Below are 20,290 nucleotides of genomic sequence, written 5' to 3'. Positions count from 1 at the left end.
TTGAGTATGATTTATTTTATTAAAAAAATTAAATCGAATTATTCGAATAATTCGAATCGTATACAAATAGTAGATTTTATTATTCGTACAAATTCAAATAGTAAATTATTCGATTCGTTTAAACGAATCGAATATGAATAATGCACTATTCGATTCGAATTCGTTTTTGAATAGGCCTACCTTCATCCTGTGAAGAGTAAAGTAAAGGTCAAATCAAAGAAGACAAGATTAGCAAGTTTGAATTTGGGACGCTTAAAGGTAAGACGAGAGAGTTGGCATCAATGTTGAACAAGAGAAAAGTTGATATAGCGTGCATACAAGAGACGAAATGGAAAGGTCAGAAGACTTTAATGATTGGAGATGGGTATAAATTGTACTATAATGGAATTGTTAGCAATAGAAACGGTGTCGGCATTATCCTCAGTCAAGAACTAACCTCCTCAGTAGTAGAAGTCGGATCTCTGATAGACTAATGAAGATAAAACTCTGCATTGGTCAATCAATACTACACATCCTTTCAGTATATGCTCCTCAAACGGGTTGTAAGGAAGAAGAGAAAGATGACTTTAGATCTATCCTTGATGAAGCTGTATTGGAAATCCCTAAGGATGACCTAGTCATAATAGGTGGTGACTTAAATGCCCATGTGTGAAAAGCAAGAGATTGCTAAAAAAGACATCATGGTGGTTTTTGATACGGAGAAAGAAATGATGAAGGAGAGCATGTACTGAAATTTTCGCAAGCCTTCGACCTTGCCTTAACCAACACCTACTATAGGAAAAAAGACAGTCATTTAATAACATATAAAAGTGGTACAAGGAAAACACGGATAGATTACATGCTAATCTCTCGCAGAAGATTAAAAGATGTAATAGAGTGCAAATTCATCCCAGGAGAAGATATAGCCGCGCAACACAAGCTACTAGTCATGGATTTACACATCAAATCCACTCAAAATAAGATAAAACTGAAACCATGCATCAAATGGGTTAAATTAAAAACAATGACAGATGCCTTTGCAATCAATGCAAACATTGAATTGAAACAATTGATTCCTCACAAGTCAGTGAAAAAATGTGGACAGACTTTTCATCCAGATTAATAGACACTACCAAATCAACACTCGGCTTGACAAGGGGAAACAAATCATACAAAAAACTATGGTGGTGGAATGAAAAGGTACAAACCACTATACAGGAGAAAAAAGCCCTTTATAAAATATGGTACAAATCCAAAAACCCAGATGACAAGACAAATTACAAAAAAACCAAGAGAATAGCTACAAAGGCGGTAGCTAGGGCCAAAGTTATGGCAAACAATGACATGTATGAAGAACTAAATACCAAAGAAGGGCAAAATAAAATATACAGATTAGCCAAAAAACAAAGATGGGTTGATAATAAAGGAAAAAGAAATAATGAATAGATGGAAAGAATATTTTCAGGAGCTTCTCAACTTTAATCCCCACATACTACATCTAGACGAACACTCCCCATGACAAAACCTTGTACAACCTATAACAGAACAAGAAATAATCACATGCCTCAAGCATATGAAAAAACAACAAAGCTAGAGGTCCAGATGATATTCCAATAGAAAGCCTTAAAGCACTGGGAGATGATGGAATACATTTTCTCACAAGTCTATTCATTAAAATACTTGGAAAGGTTTCTCAAAAATGGAGGCAGAGCTATCTAGTTCCTATCTTCAAAAATAAAGGGGATCCACACAATTGTCAAAATTACAGGGGCATAAAATTAATGTCACACTGTCTAAAACTATACGAAAAAATAATAGAAAAAAGATTAAGAGACATATCGAAATAGGAGAGACACAGTTTGGCTTTATGCCTGGAAGATCAACAACTGATGCTATCCACGCAATTAGGCAAATGAGTGAAAAATAGAAGGAAAAGAACAAAAAACTACACATGATCTTTCTCGATCTAGAAAAACTTTCGATAGAATCCCAAGAAAACTTATCTGGTGGGCGCTACGCCACAAAAAGGTTCCCGAAAATATATAAGAATAATACAGGATATGTATATGGGCCCGTAGCACAACAGGTATTCAACGGCTTTACAATAGCCGAAGGAGTTCATCAAGGGTCGGCTCTCAGCCCACTTTTCTTCATTACAGTAATAGATGTATTAGCACAGTCTATTCCTCAAATAGTCCCGTGGAATATGATATTTGCAGATGATATTGTGTAACTTGCCGAATCCAAGGATGAAATGAAAGAAAAATTAGTGAGTTGGATAAATATCCTAGAAAAGCACGGACTAAAAGTAAAGACGGAATATATGGTGATAGGAGGATATGAAACAAAGAGTATTGATATAAATGAATGGCAGATATCGGCAAATGAAAGCTGCAAATATTTGGGCTCCACTATACAAACAAACGGCACAATAGAAAAAGAGATAAAGAGTTAAATTAATCAAGGGTGGTTAAAGTGGAGATCTTTATCTAGAGTCCTATTTGACAAAAGAATCCCATACAAATTAAAAGGAAAAATTTACAGTTCCATAGTACAACCAACTATTCTATATAGTTCGGAAACATGGCCAACCAAGAAATCAGACGAGAGAAGTCTACTAACTATGGAAATGAGAATGCTGAGGATGGGTAACAAGAAAGGATAAAGTGCGCAGTATAAGAATACTAAGTAGTTTAATGGTAGTGCCCATTAGACTAAGTTAATGGTAAACAGACTTAGGTGATATGGGAACACACTGAGAAGGCCTATGAACTACATAGGAAATAAGGTTGAAAGTTTAGAAGTGATAGGCAAACATAAAAGAGGAAGCCAAAACTTCAATGGGGCCATAAAATTAGAGCCAATATAAAGAAGTACATAGGAAATAAGGTTGAAAGTTTAGAAGTGATAGGCAAACGTAAAAGAGGAAGCCAAAACTTCAATGGGGCCATAAAATTAGAGCCAATATAAAGAAGTATAAATTAGATAAAAGAGATAGTATGAATAACATAAAGTGGAGAGAGATGTTGAAGGAGCTTACCACCAGAAAAGGTGAAAGCTAAAGAAAAAAAAAAGATATTGAATTCTTATATATAATTTCATAAAATTTTTATTTTCATATATAAAATCGCCTCGGGAGTCAATTAAGCGAGCCAACTAAGTCGACTCGAGTTGGAGTCATGTTTTCGACTAGAAACCGGGCTCGAATCGCAGATAGGTCTTCTGGGCTTAGCCGTTTAAGTTTAACAACACTAATAAAGACTCCTTTACTATATTATTCGCAGATACTTCAAAAGATCTATGCATAGAATCTTACTGCAACTCCTTTGTAATTCCAAAGATTCTTTACACCCTACGAATAAGTATTTTCTAATATCCTGTAATTTTTGCTACCTACGAATAAGAGATCAAAATATTGGCCGAACAAATAGTCAATCTTATTGGAGAATTATCTAGGCTACAGGCCACCTTATCAACCAAAGTGGAATAGGATGACCATATCAACTCTCCATCGATGTCTTCATATCTTTGCGGTTATCATGTGCCCCATAAATAGCAAATTGCAACTCACCCAGATCCCTTACTCTCTCAAGCTATCGATCTTTGGAAGCCCTCTTCCCTAGCCGATCATCCTTCAATGTCATTGCTGGTTGAGATTTATCTTTGATTGACAACTCCGTCGCATTTCTTAAATTAAGAAAGCCTTCGAATATTCCTTTATCTATTCAACTTCGTCGAAAAACTATTATGCATTTCTTGAAGCTATCCCTTAGAGTAATCTTAATTTCTTACTTATAAATGATAAGCTCATAATGGCCGATAAGGTTATAGCTTACTCATGTTCTCTTTGTCAGACTCCAGTTGACTCAAAAGGTCGCCACTCTCTACATTGCAAGCGATATAGAGGAAGATTTATAGACATACAAATTTAATTTAACTATATCTCGGGCCTTCAAATCTACTGGAATTCCTTTAACCCTTGAGCTGACTGGACTTTTTAACAAAGATGGTAAACGTCCTGAGGGTTTTATTTTCTTTTGGCACTTAAACCCTTCCTTGAGGATCTAGGATATCGCATTACATCGAAGATTAAAAATATAAATGAAAGCTTTTACCGTAAACAAAGAATAGTAATATACAACTTACTACACCGGTTTTCTACTCTCTTTTGATGTATAAGAATAATCATTGATAGAAATGTGGATAAAAAATCCGAAAATAGAATTATGTAGTTAATTCATAAATTATAATTATAATGATTTTATATTTCACATCTTATCCATTTAAACTTATTAAATCCAGGGGCGACACTAACTTTTATAATCTCAAAGGCCCAAAAAGTTTTTTTTTAAAATTACTTTCAAAGTTACTTTCTTTTTTTAAAACTAACATTATCTAAAATTACGTTTTTTTTAGCTAACATTATCAAAATTATGTTATTTTATGTTTTTATAAAAAAAAATAATAATAATTGAGAATTAACGGGGAAATAAAGTTGTGCAATAGAGTAATAAAAAAGAATAATAAGTGATAAGCGGAATAAGAATTGATAGAATTGGGAATGGTAGAAAGCTGAATAATTTATATGGAAACAAATGATGAAAATTTTAATAAATATTAAGAGAAAATAAAGATAAAAATTATATTTTGGGTAGAGAAACATTTTCTTTCCAAGGGAATTAGTATTAGATTTATAGGTTAACATAAGAGAGTTTTGGAAATAAATGATTAAAAATTTAATAAATTAAGGAAAAAAAACAGAAAAACAAATTATATTTTGTGTAGAGAAACATTTTCTATCAAACGGAATTTATATTTTGTGTAGAGAAACATTTTCCTTCAAAAGTAATTAGTATTATTATGACGATTGTGACAACGTAAGTCCGTTATTAGTCATATGTATGTAGGACGGGGCAAGAAAGATTTTTTTAAAGAAAAAAAAAGGGGGGAGACATGAAGGGTATTTAATTTCAAATCTATGCGTAGATATGTCAATCTAGGAACCCATCTGGTTCGAATTACGATCATTAGCAAAGACATGGAGCCCCTAGCCATCGAATGGAGGGCCTTGGCCAAAAAAAGAAAACCCGAGGCGACAAAAGTGCCATAAGAGATCTGAGAGTCAAACAAGGGAATGATGGAGGAAGGCTAAGGATATGAATTTGTGCTATGGATGCGGGAAAGCGGGACATATTAGAAGATGGTGTCCAAGAGAGCGCTATGATCAACCCCAAGGAACGGAGCGGGTGGAGAAAAGGAAAAAGGAATTGAGAAGCCGTGGCCAGGAAATATCCGACCAGGTGCCCGAGTTACGGGTAGGGGAGGAAGAGTATATGTTAGATTTTCCAAAAGTTGGTAAAAGGGGGAGATGTTCTAGATGAGTCATAATTGTTGTGAGATAATTGCGTTGATTATATATTTTTAGATATTTGTAAAATTGTAGTAAGTCATGAATCATGATGATTTTTATTTAATTTTATTTTAATCGTGTTAACATTTTATTTTTAGATTTATAAAAGTTGATTATCGTAAAGTCATTATGATGCAATAATTTATAATTTCTAAAAATGTATTTTTATCCTATAATTTAAATTTGAGGCATGAGTAGGTGCTTTATAATTGTAAAAGAAGATATTTTTAGATTGTTAATTTTTAATTATTTTTTTTAATGTTTATATTTTTTTTGATTTTATAAAGTTGTAAATTTTGTTGAATTTGATATTTTTTTGCGATATTATTTTAATAATAAAGTTTGTTGATTATATATTATTTCTGTGGAGAGTTGTATATTAATTCTATCTATGTAATACGGTAAAACTTAAAAAAATACATTTAAAAAAATTCAAAATTACTATTCATGGGGCTTGAGCGCCACCCCCTTTAGTGACGCTACTTATCAAATCTTTATTAAATACTTACATAACATATCTTTAATTTTTATAATCATTATTATATGGATTAAATACTATTATAAAAAAAAATATAATTTTTGGTAGGGGCACGCCATTCTCCATACTTTTTTGAAAATTATAGCGGGGACATCCTAAATCTTTTTAGAATCATATTATATAATTTTCAAAAACAGCTGATATAGAGTCACGAAACTCTTTACCGGGCCTTATGACCACAATCGAATGCAAACATACGGGCGTCTCGAGCAAAATTTAATCTCAACAAGAATGCTTTATAAATGACTGTAGATACAAATGGTATTATTAAGACTGTTCGAAAGTCTTCTGTCAAAGCTGCGGATGATCCCAGTATGCCAGATGAAAGTGTTGGAAAGGAGTTTTATTCTAATTACGAACCTCGGGAGTTATTAGGAAAGTTTATAAATTTAATATTGATTGATATATCTATAAACTTAGCCATTAAAGTTAACTACACTCTATAAATAATTTTTATTTGAAAAATACAAATATACTTAAAGGGGTGGTAGCAGCTTTGTTAGAAAATGCATAGAGAAAAAAACTGGGAAAGAGTATGCAGTAAAAATTGTAGATATTAGTGGGACATATTCTAGTCAAGATGAAAAAGATTTATTATACTCCTCAACTTTACAAGAAATTAATATTATTAAAAGAGTGACTCCACATTCTAATATAAGTAAATTTTTTGATGGTCTGAGATAAATATTTGTGTGATTTTACTAAAATAAATCAGTTATGTAAATTATAGCCTTATATAATTTTACATTAATATTTAGTTGAAATTCATGATAGTTTTATAACAAGCTCATTTATCTTCCTTGTGCTTGAATTGTAAGTTAAATATAATTTTAAATAGATTAATACATAAAGCAATAATCATTTTTATTTTATATTCTAGATGTAAAGCTGAACTTTATGATTTTTTATCTCAAGAGGTGACATTATCAGAAAAAAAAACAAAGTTTAGCCTTTATATATTTTTTTTTCTTCAAATTTTACAAAACTTCATAAAAATATGACAAAATTTGAGAATTTTTACTAATCTAACTAAATATAAATAAAAATAGTTTTCATTTTATTGAACATAATGATTAATATTAAAAAAATATACTTTGCATAAATAAAAATTATATATAAAAATATATGTAAAACAAAGATCTTCAAAGTCTGGCCTGACCTGTCCCAAAGTCTGGGATGGGCAAATTTAAATAAAAATTATAATGTCAAGGGCTGGGCAATAAATTTAATGGGTCATTTGGGAAATATATACATAAAAAAACTTCAGACTGGCTCATAATTTTTTATTGCTACAATATTAATATTTTATTACAAATTTTTTATTTTTACAATCATTTCATTTTATTGTTAAATTTTTTTATATTTTTTTTTTTTTATAATCAATCTTTATTTATATAAAATTATAAAAATATATTTAAAGAATATATATTATAATTAATTAAAAATATCTACTATTTGCTTTCCCAAAAAGGAGCCGTAGTTATGTCGAAATTAAGTTCAAATTGAATTTAATGTTGTATAAATAGGAATTCCCTAACCTCGTTAGGGAATGTCTGATTTTTAAGGCCTATGGTTTTAAAAAAATTTAAGATTAGCAAAATCTTGAAGCCTTATGCTATTTTTAAAAATTGGTTCAAAAGTGCTATTTAACAACACTAGTTGCATCATCCAATAAATAAGCATTGAAGGGTATGAAGTCTGAGATCAAAAGAGTTGCATCCGAATGATAAGAAAGATGATATGTGGAACAAAGCTAAAACTAAACTATTTGGTAGTTAATTAGGCAGGTGACCAGATATATAATGATGATTCAATATTTACAATTTTTTCAACAAATATTTTGAATTTGTTGTGAATTTTAGCCATAGAATTTTTGTTTGGGAAGGATTAAAAACGAAGTACATATAAAAATTTTGGAATGTAACATTTGCCATTAAGAATAGACCCTGATGAGCTGGTAAAAGGGATAATTATACAGTTAAGATTGTTAATATAATTATTATTGAATCAATCAAAAGTATATTAATTTATGTTCTCTAATATTATATTTATCTTATCAAGAATACTGTCAATATTATTTATTTCTTCAGGTGAAGATGATTTGACTGCTCTGGCCCTGTGTTGTTAAAAAACGACTGGTCCAATATTTTAGTTAAAAAATATTATGCAAGTATGTAAATTAGCATTTTGGACATCTATTAGCCGAATCTTGAGGCTTGCGTAATTTTATTTTGGCTAAAATTGTAAATTGAAATTGGCAAAATCGAGCCTTTTAACAACACTATCTTGCCCCTGTATGAAACATTTTTAAAATAAATAAAGAAAATTAAGAGTACTAAAATATACACTTTGTAAGTGTAGATTATGCTCTAATTCAAATATTTTAATCTCAACGTCCAGCTGCTCAAATCCCAAAAAATATATGGAGGTTAAGATATGAATTCAGATTAAATTTGACAAAGATAATAAAATAATTTGACGAGGATCTGAATAAACATTCTTGTGAAGATGATTTAAAAATAAAGATCATTCTTTAAAATATTTTATATAAATTCTCTCAATTAAAATTTTTATTTATTAAATATAATAAAGCCCTCCCACCCTTTACGCCAGTTGAACTTGTGTTTAGCCCCGCGACGAAAATGGTGTCTAGTATTAAGCCCTCTTTTTTTATCTGATTAAAATTTTGAAAATTAATTGTTAAAAATAAATAAAAAATTATTACAAAACGCTTATCTTATAATATATTATTTTTGTATATTTTTATTATCTATGATATAAAAAATATATAAAAATAAAATTTATATTTAATATTTTTTAAGTAACAGGTAATGCGTTACTTTTTTTGAATAGCCATTAACGCGTTCCTTTTTTCACAAGGTAATGAGTAACAGTAATCTTTTTCAAACGTATAAAGTAACGCGTTTCTTTTATAATATACTTGAAGATGGTTTACTAAAAGTAGATGAATCAAAATATATTAAGTATGTATAATAAACAAAATCATATTTTTAATATTGGTTCAATAATCGGCCTATATAAATTTAATATCGTATCGGATCAGTCTAAAAAGTGGTATCACTACATCTCAAATTTTTGTGTATTTACTATTTATTTATAAATTTCCTATTTTAGTTAGTCAGCTCTTAAATACTAAGAAATTAGTATAGTGTATTTTTATTTCAAATTGTATTAATCAAAATTAAAATATTAGCTTTAAATTCAAAAAAATATATCAAAATTTTAATGCTCAGGTTGGCCTACTAACATTTTTTTTAAAAAGTCAGAGATTCCCAACCTGGTCCATTATAATTTTAAAAAATTTGTTTGGCCTGAAGGCCAGGCTTTACAAGTCTCTAATGGAATAGTATCAACAATGTCTATTATGCTATACTTTTAAAATTTTTATATATCATAGTCTTATAACTTTCATTCACCACCCATATTTCAAGCTTGAATGAAATGGGATTCAACACTATATAATGAGAAGAGATGATACAAATGTTAGTTACATAACTATCAGCTTTCTCTGTTTCCCATATTCAAGCTGCTGGAAAATTTAAAAATGAATTATCTCTTATTTTTTGATTAGCAGTGTTACAACATGATAAAAATTTAAAGGTAAAACTAAACCTTGACAATTTTTCCCAGATAGACTAAAGGTTTAACTTTTCTTAGAAATTTTCGAAATATTAAACAATTATTTTGAAAATATAACACTATGAGCACACCATTAGCATTTAGTGTCGTCAAAATGTTTTTACTGATAGGGGGAAGGGATCCTTGATCAAATTTGAAAATATATTATTTTTAAAAAGTTTAATAAATTCTTTTTTCCAGTTTGTCATTTTAAATATGTTACATATATGATATGGTAGTGTTATCGTCGGTCTCACTGCAAAACTGTCAAACTAACAAAATTTTCAAAACGTTTCTTTGCCCTTATGGGTTTATTTATATTTTCTATCTAATCTTATAAGCTCATAAGCTAGTATCAAATAGACGCCTTATTTATCCAATATCAAAAACATCTATTTTATTATTTATTTTACATATTTCGTTATGCTAATAAAAATTTTATTCAATGAATAATTCTGCTTCTAAAATATTAAATTATAATCCCATCAATACAGCCGAAAGATCAAAAATTAGAAAGTACCATGACTTATCATATTTTCACTTTATCCTAATAGTTATTTCTACCAATGGGCCCCTAAGTCCCCTATGCTATCATTTTTTTTAAAGATTTTAGGTAAAAAATTTTCTCAAATTAATAGGGATCATGAATCCTCTTTTATATTATTACAGTCAACTCAAATTTCCATCTTTCGAGGCAACTATTAATACCCCTTATATATTTTTTATATAGTTTTACTTTTATTTTAATATATATTTAAGATATTATTTAATAAATAAAAATTAAAAAAATAATAGCTTTATATCTAATTATATAAAAAAATATTATTTAAAATTTATTCTGTTAAATTTTAAGTATTATTATATTTATCTATCATTTAAAAATATGGTTTATTGAAATAATTTTTACATTTCCAAATATAAAATTTTGCCTTTTATTTTTACTAATTGTCATTGTAAAATTGTAGTTATGTAGGGTCTCAAGTGAAAGTATTAGTATTCAAAATTTCTTAGAATAGGTCCATAAACCGATGGGGTGGATTCGGCCCATGGTGTGATTGAAAGACGGCTTAAAAATCGAATATTTTAAGACTCTTATTAAATATTATCCATTTAATCTTTAGGCTATAAAATTGGGGATCCCTGTTCCTAGATTAAAAATTTTTTATGCAATATTTATTGGATGATTAATAAATAACAAATTAATGTATTCTCATGAATGGCAAACTCTTCTTGAAGACCCAATCACTGAATTTTTGTGGTGGATGACCTATTCAAAGCTGAACATTATGAAACAAAATATTTAAGAACTATAAAATGTTTTACCATCATAGGCTCGTAGCCAAGAATTTTCTATAGGAGGACATTTTTTTTTCATGTTAAAATGAATTTTTGGAGTAGTAAAAATTTGTTTGAATTAAAAATCTATAAAATTTAAGAATCAATCATATTTAAAAAAATGATTATTTCGAACACAAATAATGATATATTGGAAAATGCAAAATATACATATTAAAAAATATTATAAATTTTAAACCTGTATGCATGTAAAAAACTGTTATATATGTAAATTACATTGATTAAATCATCATACATTATATAATGATTTAAAAAGTTAATCAAAATATCGTTCATAAATAAAAATTTAATCTTCTTTGTGATTGATTTTTCAAAAATTTGTTATGTTGGGGATTAGATATCGATGTATATCAAGTAAAACAAGACTATTCAATCGATTTTAAGATGCACTTTTGAGCAGGGATCCAAACCGAAACGAATATCGGTTCAGGTTCGGATTTAAATAACGGTTCAAGGTTCAGGTTCGGTTCGCAAAAAATAAAAATATCGGTTCGGTTCGAACCTCTAAAAACCGGTTTGAACACTTTTGTATTCAAACCTACTCTAGGATTATGTATAAGGATTTTTTTTTTTCATAATTAAAATAAAAACCTTCATTTTTATTAATTGCACATTATAAAATAATATTTAATTTATAAATATAACAAATAAATATATCAATGAATAATTTTAATATAAACAATTACTTAAAATTTCTTTATTAAGCCTCACAATTAATATATTTTCAAAATTCGTCTCACTCAAATTACATCTATAAGGAGATAATATAAATTTAATTGTTGAAAAACATCTTTCCACACTAACTTGGGTAGCTGGCATTGCCAATATGACATCAGATTTGATGTGTCATTTATAATACTATATGTAAATAATTTATATATTCGATTTAATTTTTTTCTGAGCATTATAATTTATAAGCTTAAAATATTTAAAAAATGTTGTAAAATGGCAATATACTAAAGTTTATAAAAATTATGACTGACATTTATCAATCAAATGTGATTGATAATAATTTTTAAAACAATTTGAATATAATTAAAATTTTTGCAATATACTACTAGTAATAACTTACACATTATTTTATAAGCATAAAATTATGAGACTCGAGCCGGTTCAGAGGCATTTTAGCGGTTCGATTCAGGTTCGGCTAGAAATTTAGAGGTTTAGGTTCGATAAAAATACCGGTTTTTAGGGTTCAGGTTCGGTTTGGATCCCTGCTTTTGAGATAAATTTTTATTCTCTGTAATGAAGAAAAGGTCCACTCATTTGTACTTGTAATAATTGATATCATTGCCAAGATATACATTAACTTTAATATATATTTGGAAAAACTCCAAAATATATTTTAAAGTATGCGTTTGGAGGATTATCTACTAAAATTAATATTTCTCAAGATTTAAATTCTGAAATTAATTGGCCTCATATATATACACCTATATCCTCTGAATAAAATTTAGTTAACTATTTAATTTTTTAAATATCAAGATTTAATATATCCTAGATCAGAGGAAGTTTATGGTATTTGTAAATTGAATAGAGCCATTTGATAAATCATAAATCGTTCATTGTGAGATAAAAATGTATCTAGGGAAATAAAAATGGTTATTTTATAGTAGTCCTCAATTTAATTTTGAATGATTTGTTTATTTTTTGTCTAGACGAAAGTTTGGAAATGTTAGATGGTTTTGCATTGAGACTTATGATATATATAATTGCTAATAATAATAAAAATATCATACTAAGAAATCAAAATATATCGGATACATAAATATTTTTGTATCCCTATCGACAGGCCTTTTTAGAATTCTTATCGATATCAGTTAATATCAGGGACTTGGAATCGGAACGTGTATTCCTGGAAGTTTCATAAAATTATATATAAATTTCTTATTTATTTCTATAATTAAATAAATAAATTTTTTTAATCCTTTTAACAGGTACATATATTAAGTTCTTTTTATTTTCTAAATCCTTACAAATGGTACGCCCTGTAATTTTTTTCCCCCAATGAAGATTGGAAACTGGAAAAATGATGGCCTCATTAGAGCCGTTAAAGGAAGGAAGCTTATTATTCCAAAATGAGAGCATTTTTTCAGGTGACTATAGGTCAATAAGACCAAATGTATAAAAGGCTTCAAGAAAGTAATTCCCTGTTATCTCAAGACTTGATTTCAGCTCTCAACAAAAGTAAAAAATGCTAATGAATTAGTTACTTTGTTCTCCCTTATATTTAGATCCTAGGCTTACATCTCTTTTAAGCGAAGAGAAAAATAATATAGCTATAATTCATTTATTGACGACATTTGAATGTATTAAAAATTTTAAGGATTAAGATTTAAATGTAATACGTAATTCGGATAATACACTGAAGAAGGACAAAATGATGAATTAGCAATGTTTCTAAGGTTCAAGAATTAAGAAGAAAAACATAACCAAACTTACAAAAAGGATGATATTCTATCAACTATAAGAAATATTCGATCTAGATAAATCAAAAAATTTGCTAGAATATTGACAATCCAATAAAATAAAAGTTCTATCCTGTATGAATTGGCTCAAATCGTTTTAGCAACTCCATATAGCCAGGTAAGTGTTGAACGTTGTTTTTCGACACTCAAATTTATATTAAGACTCAAAGAACCAAAATGTATTATAGTAAATATATTAATACTTCGATGTAATAATTGAATCATTTAATGATTAAATAAAGATTAATTAAAATGTGTAGATTTTAAAAATATGCTTAGATATATTTCTAGGAACTTTCCGAAAGGTGGAACTGAAAAATGCTCTTGTTTCTGGTCCCTAGTTATTATACATTTTAAAAGTATAGTTAAAAAGTCTGTAAAAATATATAAATAATAAAATTAAGAGAAAGTAGAGCATGACCAATAAAATTCCCTTAAGAATTTCGTTATCACGGCCTTCAAATAAATGAATTCGAAGAAAAATGTTTTGAAATGTTTTTTTTGATAGAAACAAATTCTTATTTCTTTATAATCATCAAAGTTCTTGAATTTTGTCAATTTTTTTCAAAGTTTTGGAAATAATCTAAATACATCATATATTTATTTAAAAAAATATTAAACATAAGACATATAATGAGGCAAGTACTTAATGCTTTGATGCATATGCATAAACTTTTTGTGGTGCACCGTGACATAAAAGTAATGGTTTACAACTATTTTTAATTATAAACTTTTAATGTAATTATAATCTTGAAATAATACATATTTAATTTTTTATTTATTAGATATCGTCGTTTGAGTATTGAGGTGCTCTCCCCTATTTTTAAATATTTTATATTGTTAATTAATATCATGGAACTTTTTTCATTATATATTCCCTTTACTAGTTTGTCGCGCAACGCTTTATTATTATGATAGATAAATTCTAACGTATTCGCTATTTTTAAATTTATTCTGCTTATTTAAATATAGAAATTAATCTTTATAATTACTCAAAAAAGACATATATTATATGGCGTCTAGTTCTATAAATAAAATAAAATATTTTTATTTTTAAATATATTTAAAAATATTTACAAGGCCCGATCCGACCCGTCCCGAGGGTCTACTTTTGCAGATCTCGAATTATCAGTTCCAAACTGTTTACGAAGTCTTGCAATGATCCCATGATATATACATTTTATATATAAATTTAATGTCAAACATATATTTTAAATATTTCTTAAAATCAATAGCCTGAAAATATATTGGTCTCTGATAACAACCTATCAATAAAGATTACTGATTTAGGATTTTCAGTTTACGTAGAAAATGATCGTAGTCTCCATGGTAATTTTTTTTATATGATGATTAATTTTTGAACTAAACAGGTATCTGTTACAGATTCAATTACAAAAATATCTATCTATTACTTTAAGAAACATATTCAATTAGAACGTGCAATTTGCATTGCAAATCAGATAATTATTGCTAATTTTTTTTTATACTCTTAACTTATGAGACCTAACGCCGGTGTCTTATTTAAACCCTAAAAGTCTCCTCTTAATTAATATGACGCAACACATTATTTAATTAATTTATTCAATTCGTATAAAGTATAATGTAAAAAAATAAATATTTAAAATAAACGCTACATCAATTAGTTTCAAATTTATACTATTCCTACCATATGGAAACTCGAAACGAAAATTTTTTAAATTTAATTAAACATAATTACGCGTTTTGCAATACCCGATCTTATATATATTGTTCATGAAGCGTTTCAAATTCATAATTGGAACATTAATAATGGAACTCAGACACAGAGCTCTAATAATTTTTGTAATTTCCATTCTTTTAAGTCCAAATAACACATAAAAAGTTAAATATCTCATAATTTTTCTAGGAGTTATGGCTTGTAGACCGATATTTAATATTTTTTGTTCATTAGTATTGAGTGAAAGTATGAAATAAAAATAACAATGCAAGACAATAATTTACTAAAATAAAAATAATATATAATTCTTAAAAAATAGAAAGGAAGGTAAAACAAGATTTTTGAAAATATTTAAGAATGTGGGAGATTTTAGTTTAATCTTTGGATGTTTTTGTATATTTATATTTGATAATGCCAGCTACTCAAGTTAGAATATAGGCGAATGAATGGGCTACACATAGTGTTTGCAACGGTCCGGTCCCACCTAAAAAAAATTTTCTATAAAGCTACAAAAGTTTTATTCTGCATTTAAATTTATTAAAAATGAATAGTTAAACTCCCTATTAATATTTCAATTATATCATCAATTCATTTTTATTATATTATACACAAAGGCCTAATCAAAAGAATATTAAAATACAAATTTATTTAATATAAATTATATCAATATGAATATGATCTACATATTTAATTAATTTTTTTGATATATATATTTGGTTATAAAATAAATTGTATATAAATGATTTAATTATTTTCTAAAAAATCAAAAATAATTCCATTTTTTATCCATGATTCAAGTGCCATCATAGATTGAACCATCTTTGGATTCATTCTATTGCTAGTTATTTTATCATTAGCTTTAGAAATCACTATTTATTTCTATTTTTTTAATTAGTTATTTGAATTTAAACCAATACAATATAAACCAATACAAGATACAAGAAATAGAAAATATTGTTTAAACCAATATCAATATTTTAGACCCAATACCAATACAATATTTTGTTTATATTGGGTTTTTAATATTAGTTCCCAGCTAATAGTATATATGCTTAATTTACTTGTGCTTGATGTATTTGAAAATGATTGTAAACAGATTTTACAAATCTTATAACTAGTCTCTTTTTTAAAATAATTGTATAATTCTTTAACATCTTTTAAAGAATTTGATGAATTTTTTTGATTTTCATCAATAATAGTCATTCTTTCACCCCTTGAAGAGTGTGGCATTTCAATATCAACTTCTATGATTTCATTTTCAATATCCATTTCTAAAAATAAAATATAATACTACCTACCCTACTAAATTAAAATACTTGAAGGCGATTGAATTTAATTAAATGAAACGGGAGAATATAAAAAGTAAACTATGAATATTGAATTTAATGAAACGGAAGAATATAAAAAGTAAACGATGAATTAGATATTATAAAGTGTTAGGCATTAAATAATCATATTTTATATGTTCATGTACATACACATTAACTATAAAGCAATTTATAGTAAACTTTTATATTCTTAAATCGGTCTTCGGTCGGACCGGACCGTGGAACCGTGTTGTTGGACGGGACCGTCCCTAGGACCGAAAAGTCTGATAAGACCGGACCGGACCGTTGCAAACACTAGCTACACATGTGTATAATTTGTTCTGTTTTGTTTTGAATTTTTTTGCTAAAATGCAAAATATCGGCTATTTGTATAATTAGATATGCAATCATAAAATACTTAAAAGAAAATAATTTCGGAAACTAAAAAAATTAATTAAAAATACTAGAGAGGATAAACATTTGAGAAAATTTTGTTTATAAAACAAATATGCCATGATATTTCAAATAGAACCTAATTAGTGGAAAATATTAGCCATAACAATAATAAATCTCTAAATTAATATTGTACTATATAAAACTGTAATAATTTTAGAGTTACATATTGCCTTCATTTTTGGATGAAATATTTCAGCTACATATTTATTTAGTAATAATATTATTATGTATGATTTGATTCGGAGATCTGATTAATCCGAGTAGGTTCATGAGTTCACAAATCAAGTTCACTCGGATCGAAATTGATTGCGATAAGAACCTATGCATACTAATTTTGTCTACTTCGAGCCAAGGACGATTTTTACTACTTTGATTCGAGTTCGTAGTTGCAAATTTGTCCTTTTATCATTACTAATACTATGAGCTACAAAAATGAGTAGATAAACTTTCTGTTGCATATTCTAAATATTCGCGTATTTTGGTTTACAGATATTTGGCCTCTCTCCTTTTCTTAAAATTTTTGAATGAACTCTCTAATAAAATATAAGAAGTAAAGAAATAAAATTTTAGTTTTATAACATAATTTTTATGAAGGTTGTCATATTTTCCACGAATAGGTGATTAATTTAGGCTGCTCCTCCGCGGCAGATGGAATCTTTTTTTTTCAATTTGGTTACTAATAAAATAATTATTGTGTGCGAATCTAATAAAAGAATATTATTTGATTCATGATTGATAAAAAGAGCCAAATCTAATAATACACAAGCTTTTTGAATATAGATACTTTCAAATTCTAATAAATTTCAAAAAATAAAAAAAATAGCTGGATTATTAACATTTTATTGCCTGAATTAGGCAAGGTGATGTGGATGAATTATTTGACTCAATATCGATAATATAGATTTTTATATCATTTTAGATCTGTGCGGGACTCCCGCATATCTTGCTCCTGAGATATTGGCTTGCAGAATGTTCAACGATTCTAAAGGATACGGGCGACCTTCTGATATTTGGTCTTCAGGTGCTCTCATGTATTCCCTGCTAGTAGGCACTACCCCGTTTTGGCACAAAAAACAAATGATCATGTTTCGGAACATAATGGATCGCGAACTTAATCTTAAGGAACGCCCCGAATGTGCCGATATTTCCGATATTGCCAAGGATTTAGTTTATTATATTCAAAACATTTTTTGGTTAAAATCTCTTCTCTTATATAATAAAAGACTTGACATATAAGTGGGCGAATACAACATTTTAAAAATAGGCTTCATAAATTCTATTTTACCTCTTCTCAGCCTGATTATTATTTGTTTAATATCCAATCCATTTATATTTTGTAGATGAACGGCATGCTTATCAAAGATCCCGATAAAAGATTAACAGCTGAACAAGCTCTCAAACATTCGTTCTTTTTCATACACGAGGTTGGGATTAAATATAATTAAACAATTATTTATTTAAAAAATTATATCATAAAAGATTGAGCTTCCACTGGGTCGAAAATTTGTTCCTAAGCAAACCTTGAAGGTACATTTTTCATTAATAATAATATCATAAAAACAGCTGAATAACGATCCTCGAGGGGACCAGAAATCGAAAGCAAAACAATCAAAAAATTGAAAACTAAAATTTTCAACTATTATTTGTTCATGAAAAAATAAGAATCTTATTTTTTTGTTCTTGTGAATAATCATATATTTTTAAATTATAATTTTATATTACAAGTTTTATTTTAACCTTCTTTTATAATAAAATTTTTTTAAAAAAAAAATGTATTTAAAATTTAAGAAAAACAGTTAGGCACTTTTTGGCGATCAGTATCGGGTGGGTATCAGTAGCTGCTAAAAAGATAGTATCGATGTCTATCATCTTTGTCAAAAACTGTCTTTTTGGTTAAATTAATTCTAAAACGACATTTTATCACTTAACATTATTAATATCAATAGTCATTTAAATTTTAATATTTAATTAAAACTGTTCTATATTTTAATGAAATTAATTTTACAAACCAAATATTTAAATTTATAATTATCAGAAAACCATGATTGTCGTTTTAGCCATCGTTAATCTTAAAAACTTAAGAATGGCCAAGATTAAAGGTTTGGAGTTCGTGGTTACTCAAACTATCTTAAATGAGGACCCTTACAAGGCGAAACCGGTTCACAAATACATCGATACACTGGCCTTTCACATTTACGGTCATTGGATTAAGAAGGGAACTCTTCAGAACAGAGCACTCTTATTCGAGAATAGACCCAAGAAGGAACTGAAAGAAGTGGCCGATAAAGGTTGCGAAAATATAGCCGAACTTTTTCCCAAATATTAAGAAGTCGTCTTTAAAAGCTGTTGTTTTGTAATTAAATTCAAGAATTCAACGCCTGCTCAGTTTTTATTTTAGCGTTACGATCAAATACAATTTTTTTTATAATTAAATATAGTCACAGATAAAAAAAAACAATAATATTCGCACCTTAATCTACTTACGCTATAATTATAAATTTTCCAATCAAATCATTCACAGTTTTCATTGTTGCATTTTTTTTTCTAAATGCACCGAAAAATATTTCGGAAATAATTTAATTTTAATTATATCTTTCTTAGTAAATTTTTTATATAATGGATAGAAAACTGCCCTGCCTTCTCCTTCCGAAAAAATAAATGACATTTTTAAAGAATTTCAATTTAAAATGCATTCGACATTTTGTTGCTCTTTTAATTTTTAAGACAAGTAATTATTTAGCATAATTCTAAAAAAATAATCGCTATAAACTCTTATGCTATATAGTATTTATTTATTATTTATAAAAATGAATTCATATCAATTAATAGTTTTAATTTTTTAATGTATTATTTGGTAAAATGATTAATTACCTTAGCCTCATTAATAAATTTATTAATATTGTTTATGTAATTTGAATTCTTTTGTTTCAAGAATGAATTAAAGTTGTTTGGTATATGAAATAGTTTTAATAAAGTTTTGGGCCCTCATCGGTTATTTTTTTTATTTAAAATTTTACTTCGAAGTTACTTTTTGGCTTATTTACAATAAATTTTATTAGCACAAAGGGTTTTAGAAAGGGAATTCTTGTGATTCAGCTCTATTTTGTTTAACAATATTATAAGTTATGATAATTGTAATATAAACCTCAATATTTACTGCATACAAAATTTTGCGTGCAAAAATTAGTAAAAGAGACAAAATATAAAACAGCGTTCTTTTTGATTTTGGTTAGTACATGAGTAGTCCCGGGGGCCCTTTAACCTCTATGTTAGACTATGCAGAGAAAGAATAAAGTTGCTGGTAGGAATAGGCTGAATGAGCTTTTAGTTTTTGTAAAAATGATAATTGTTAGGCGTTTAGCTTCGGTTTTTGATAGAAATCTTGAAGGAGGATTATAGATAAAAACAGGAACCTTTACAGAAGCATGGGTGATGTAATAA

At 27.7% G+C, this 20,290-nt stretch overlaps 2 protein-coding genes across 2 annotated transcripts; both read left to right on the top strand.

Annotated features, from left to right (window-relative positions):
- The first annotated feature begins 1,074 nt into the window (after positions 1-1,074).
- On the top strand, positions 1,075-1,425 carry LOC135924211 (uncharacterized). Its single transcript, XM_065459258.1, has one exon. It carries the CDS (start codon positions 1,075-1,077, stop codon positions 1,423-1,425), a length of 351 nt encoding a protein of 116 aa, XP_065315330.1.
- A 4,651-nt stretch (positions 1,426-6,076) lies between these two features.
- Positions 6,077-19,615, top strand: LOC135923438 (phosphorylase b kinase gamma catalytic chain, skeletal muscle/heart isoform-like). Its single transcript, XM_065458177.1, has 10 exons — positions 6,077-6,306; positions 6,410-6,585; positions 6,686-6,740; positions 6,808-6,870; positions 14,017-14,089; positions 14,626-14,719; positions 17,769-18,016; positions 18,190-18,273; positions 18,329-18,376; positions 18,885-19,615. Exons 1-10 carry the CDS (start codon positions 6,170-6,172, stop codon positions 19,173-19,175), a joined length of 1,269 nt encoding a protein of 422 aa, XP_065314249.1. The 5' UTR covers positions 6,077-6,169; the 3' UTR covers positions 19,176-19,615.
- The last annotated feature ends 675 nt before the right edge of the window (positions 19,616-20,290 follow it).

This window comes from Gordionus sp. m RMFG-2023, chromosome 2 (genome assembly GCF_954871325.1).
Source record: "Gordionus sp. m RMFG-2023 chromosome 2, tfGorSpeb1-WG-v2, whole genome shotgun sequence".
Lineage (NCBI taxonomy): Eukaryota > Metazoa > Nematomorpha > Gordioida > Chordodea > Parachordodidae > Gordionus > Gordionus sp. m RMFG-2023.
The sequence above is the reverse complement of the archived record's forward strand: the minus strand, read 5'-3'. Positions and strand labels throughout refer to the sequence as shown.

Excerpts from the sequence above, each read along its gene's own strand:
- LOC135924211 (XM_065459258.1), top strand. The coding sequence starts at position 1,075 with ATGTGGACAGACTTTTCATCCAGATTAATAGACACTACCAAATCAACA.
- LOC135923438 (XM_065458177.1), top strand. The coding sequence starts at position 6,170 with ATGACTGTAGATACAAATGGTATTATTAAGACTGTTCGAAAGTCTTCT. Across the intron at positions 14,090-14,625 it reads TGGTGCACCGTGACATAAAA|CCTGAAAATATATTGGTCTC; the intron begins GTAATGGTTTAC and ends TAAAATCAATAG. Across the intron at positions 18,017-18,189 it reads CCGATATTGCCAAGGATTTA|ATGAACGGCATGCTTATCAA; the intron begins GTTTATTATATT and ends TATATTTTGTAG.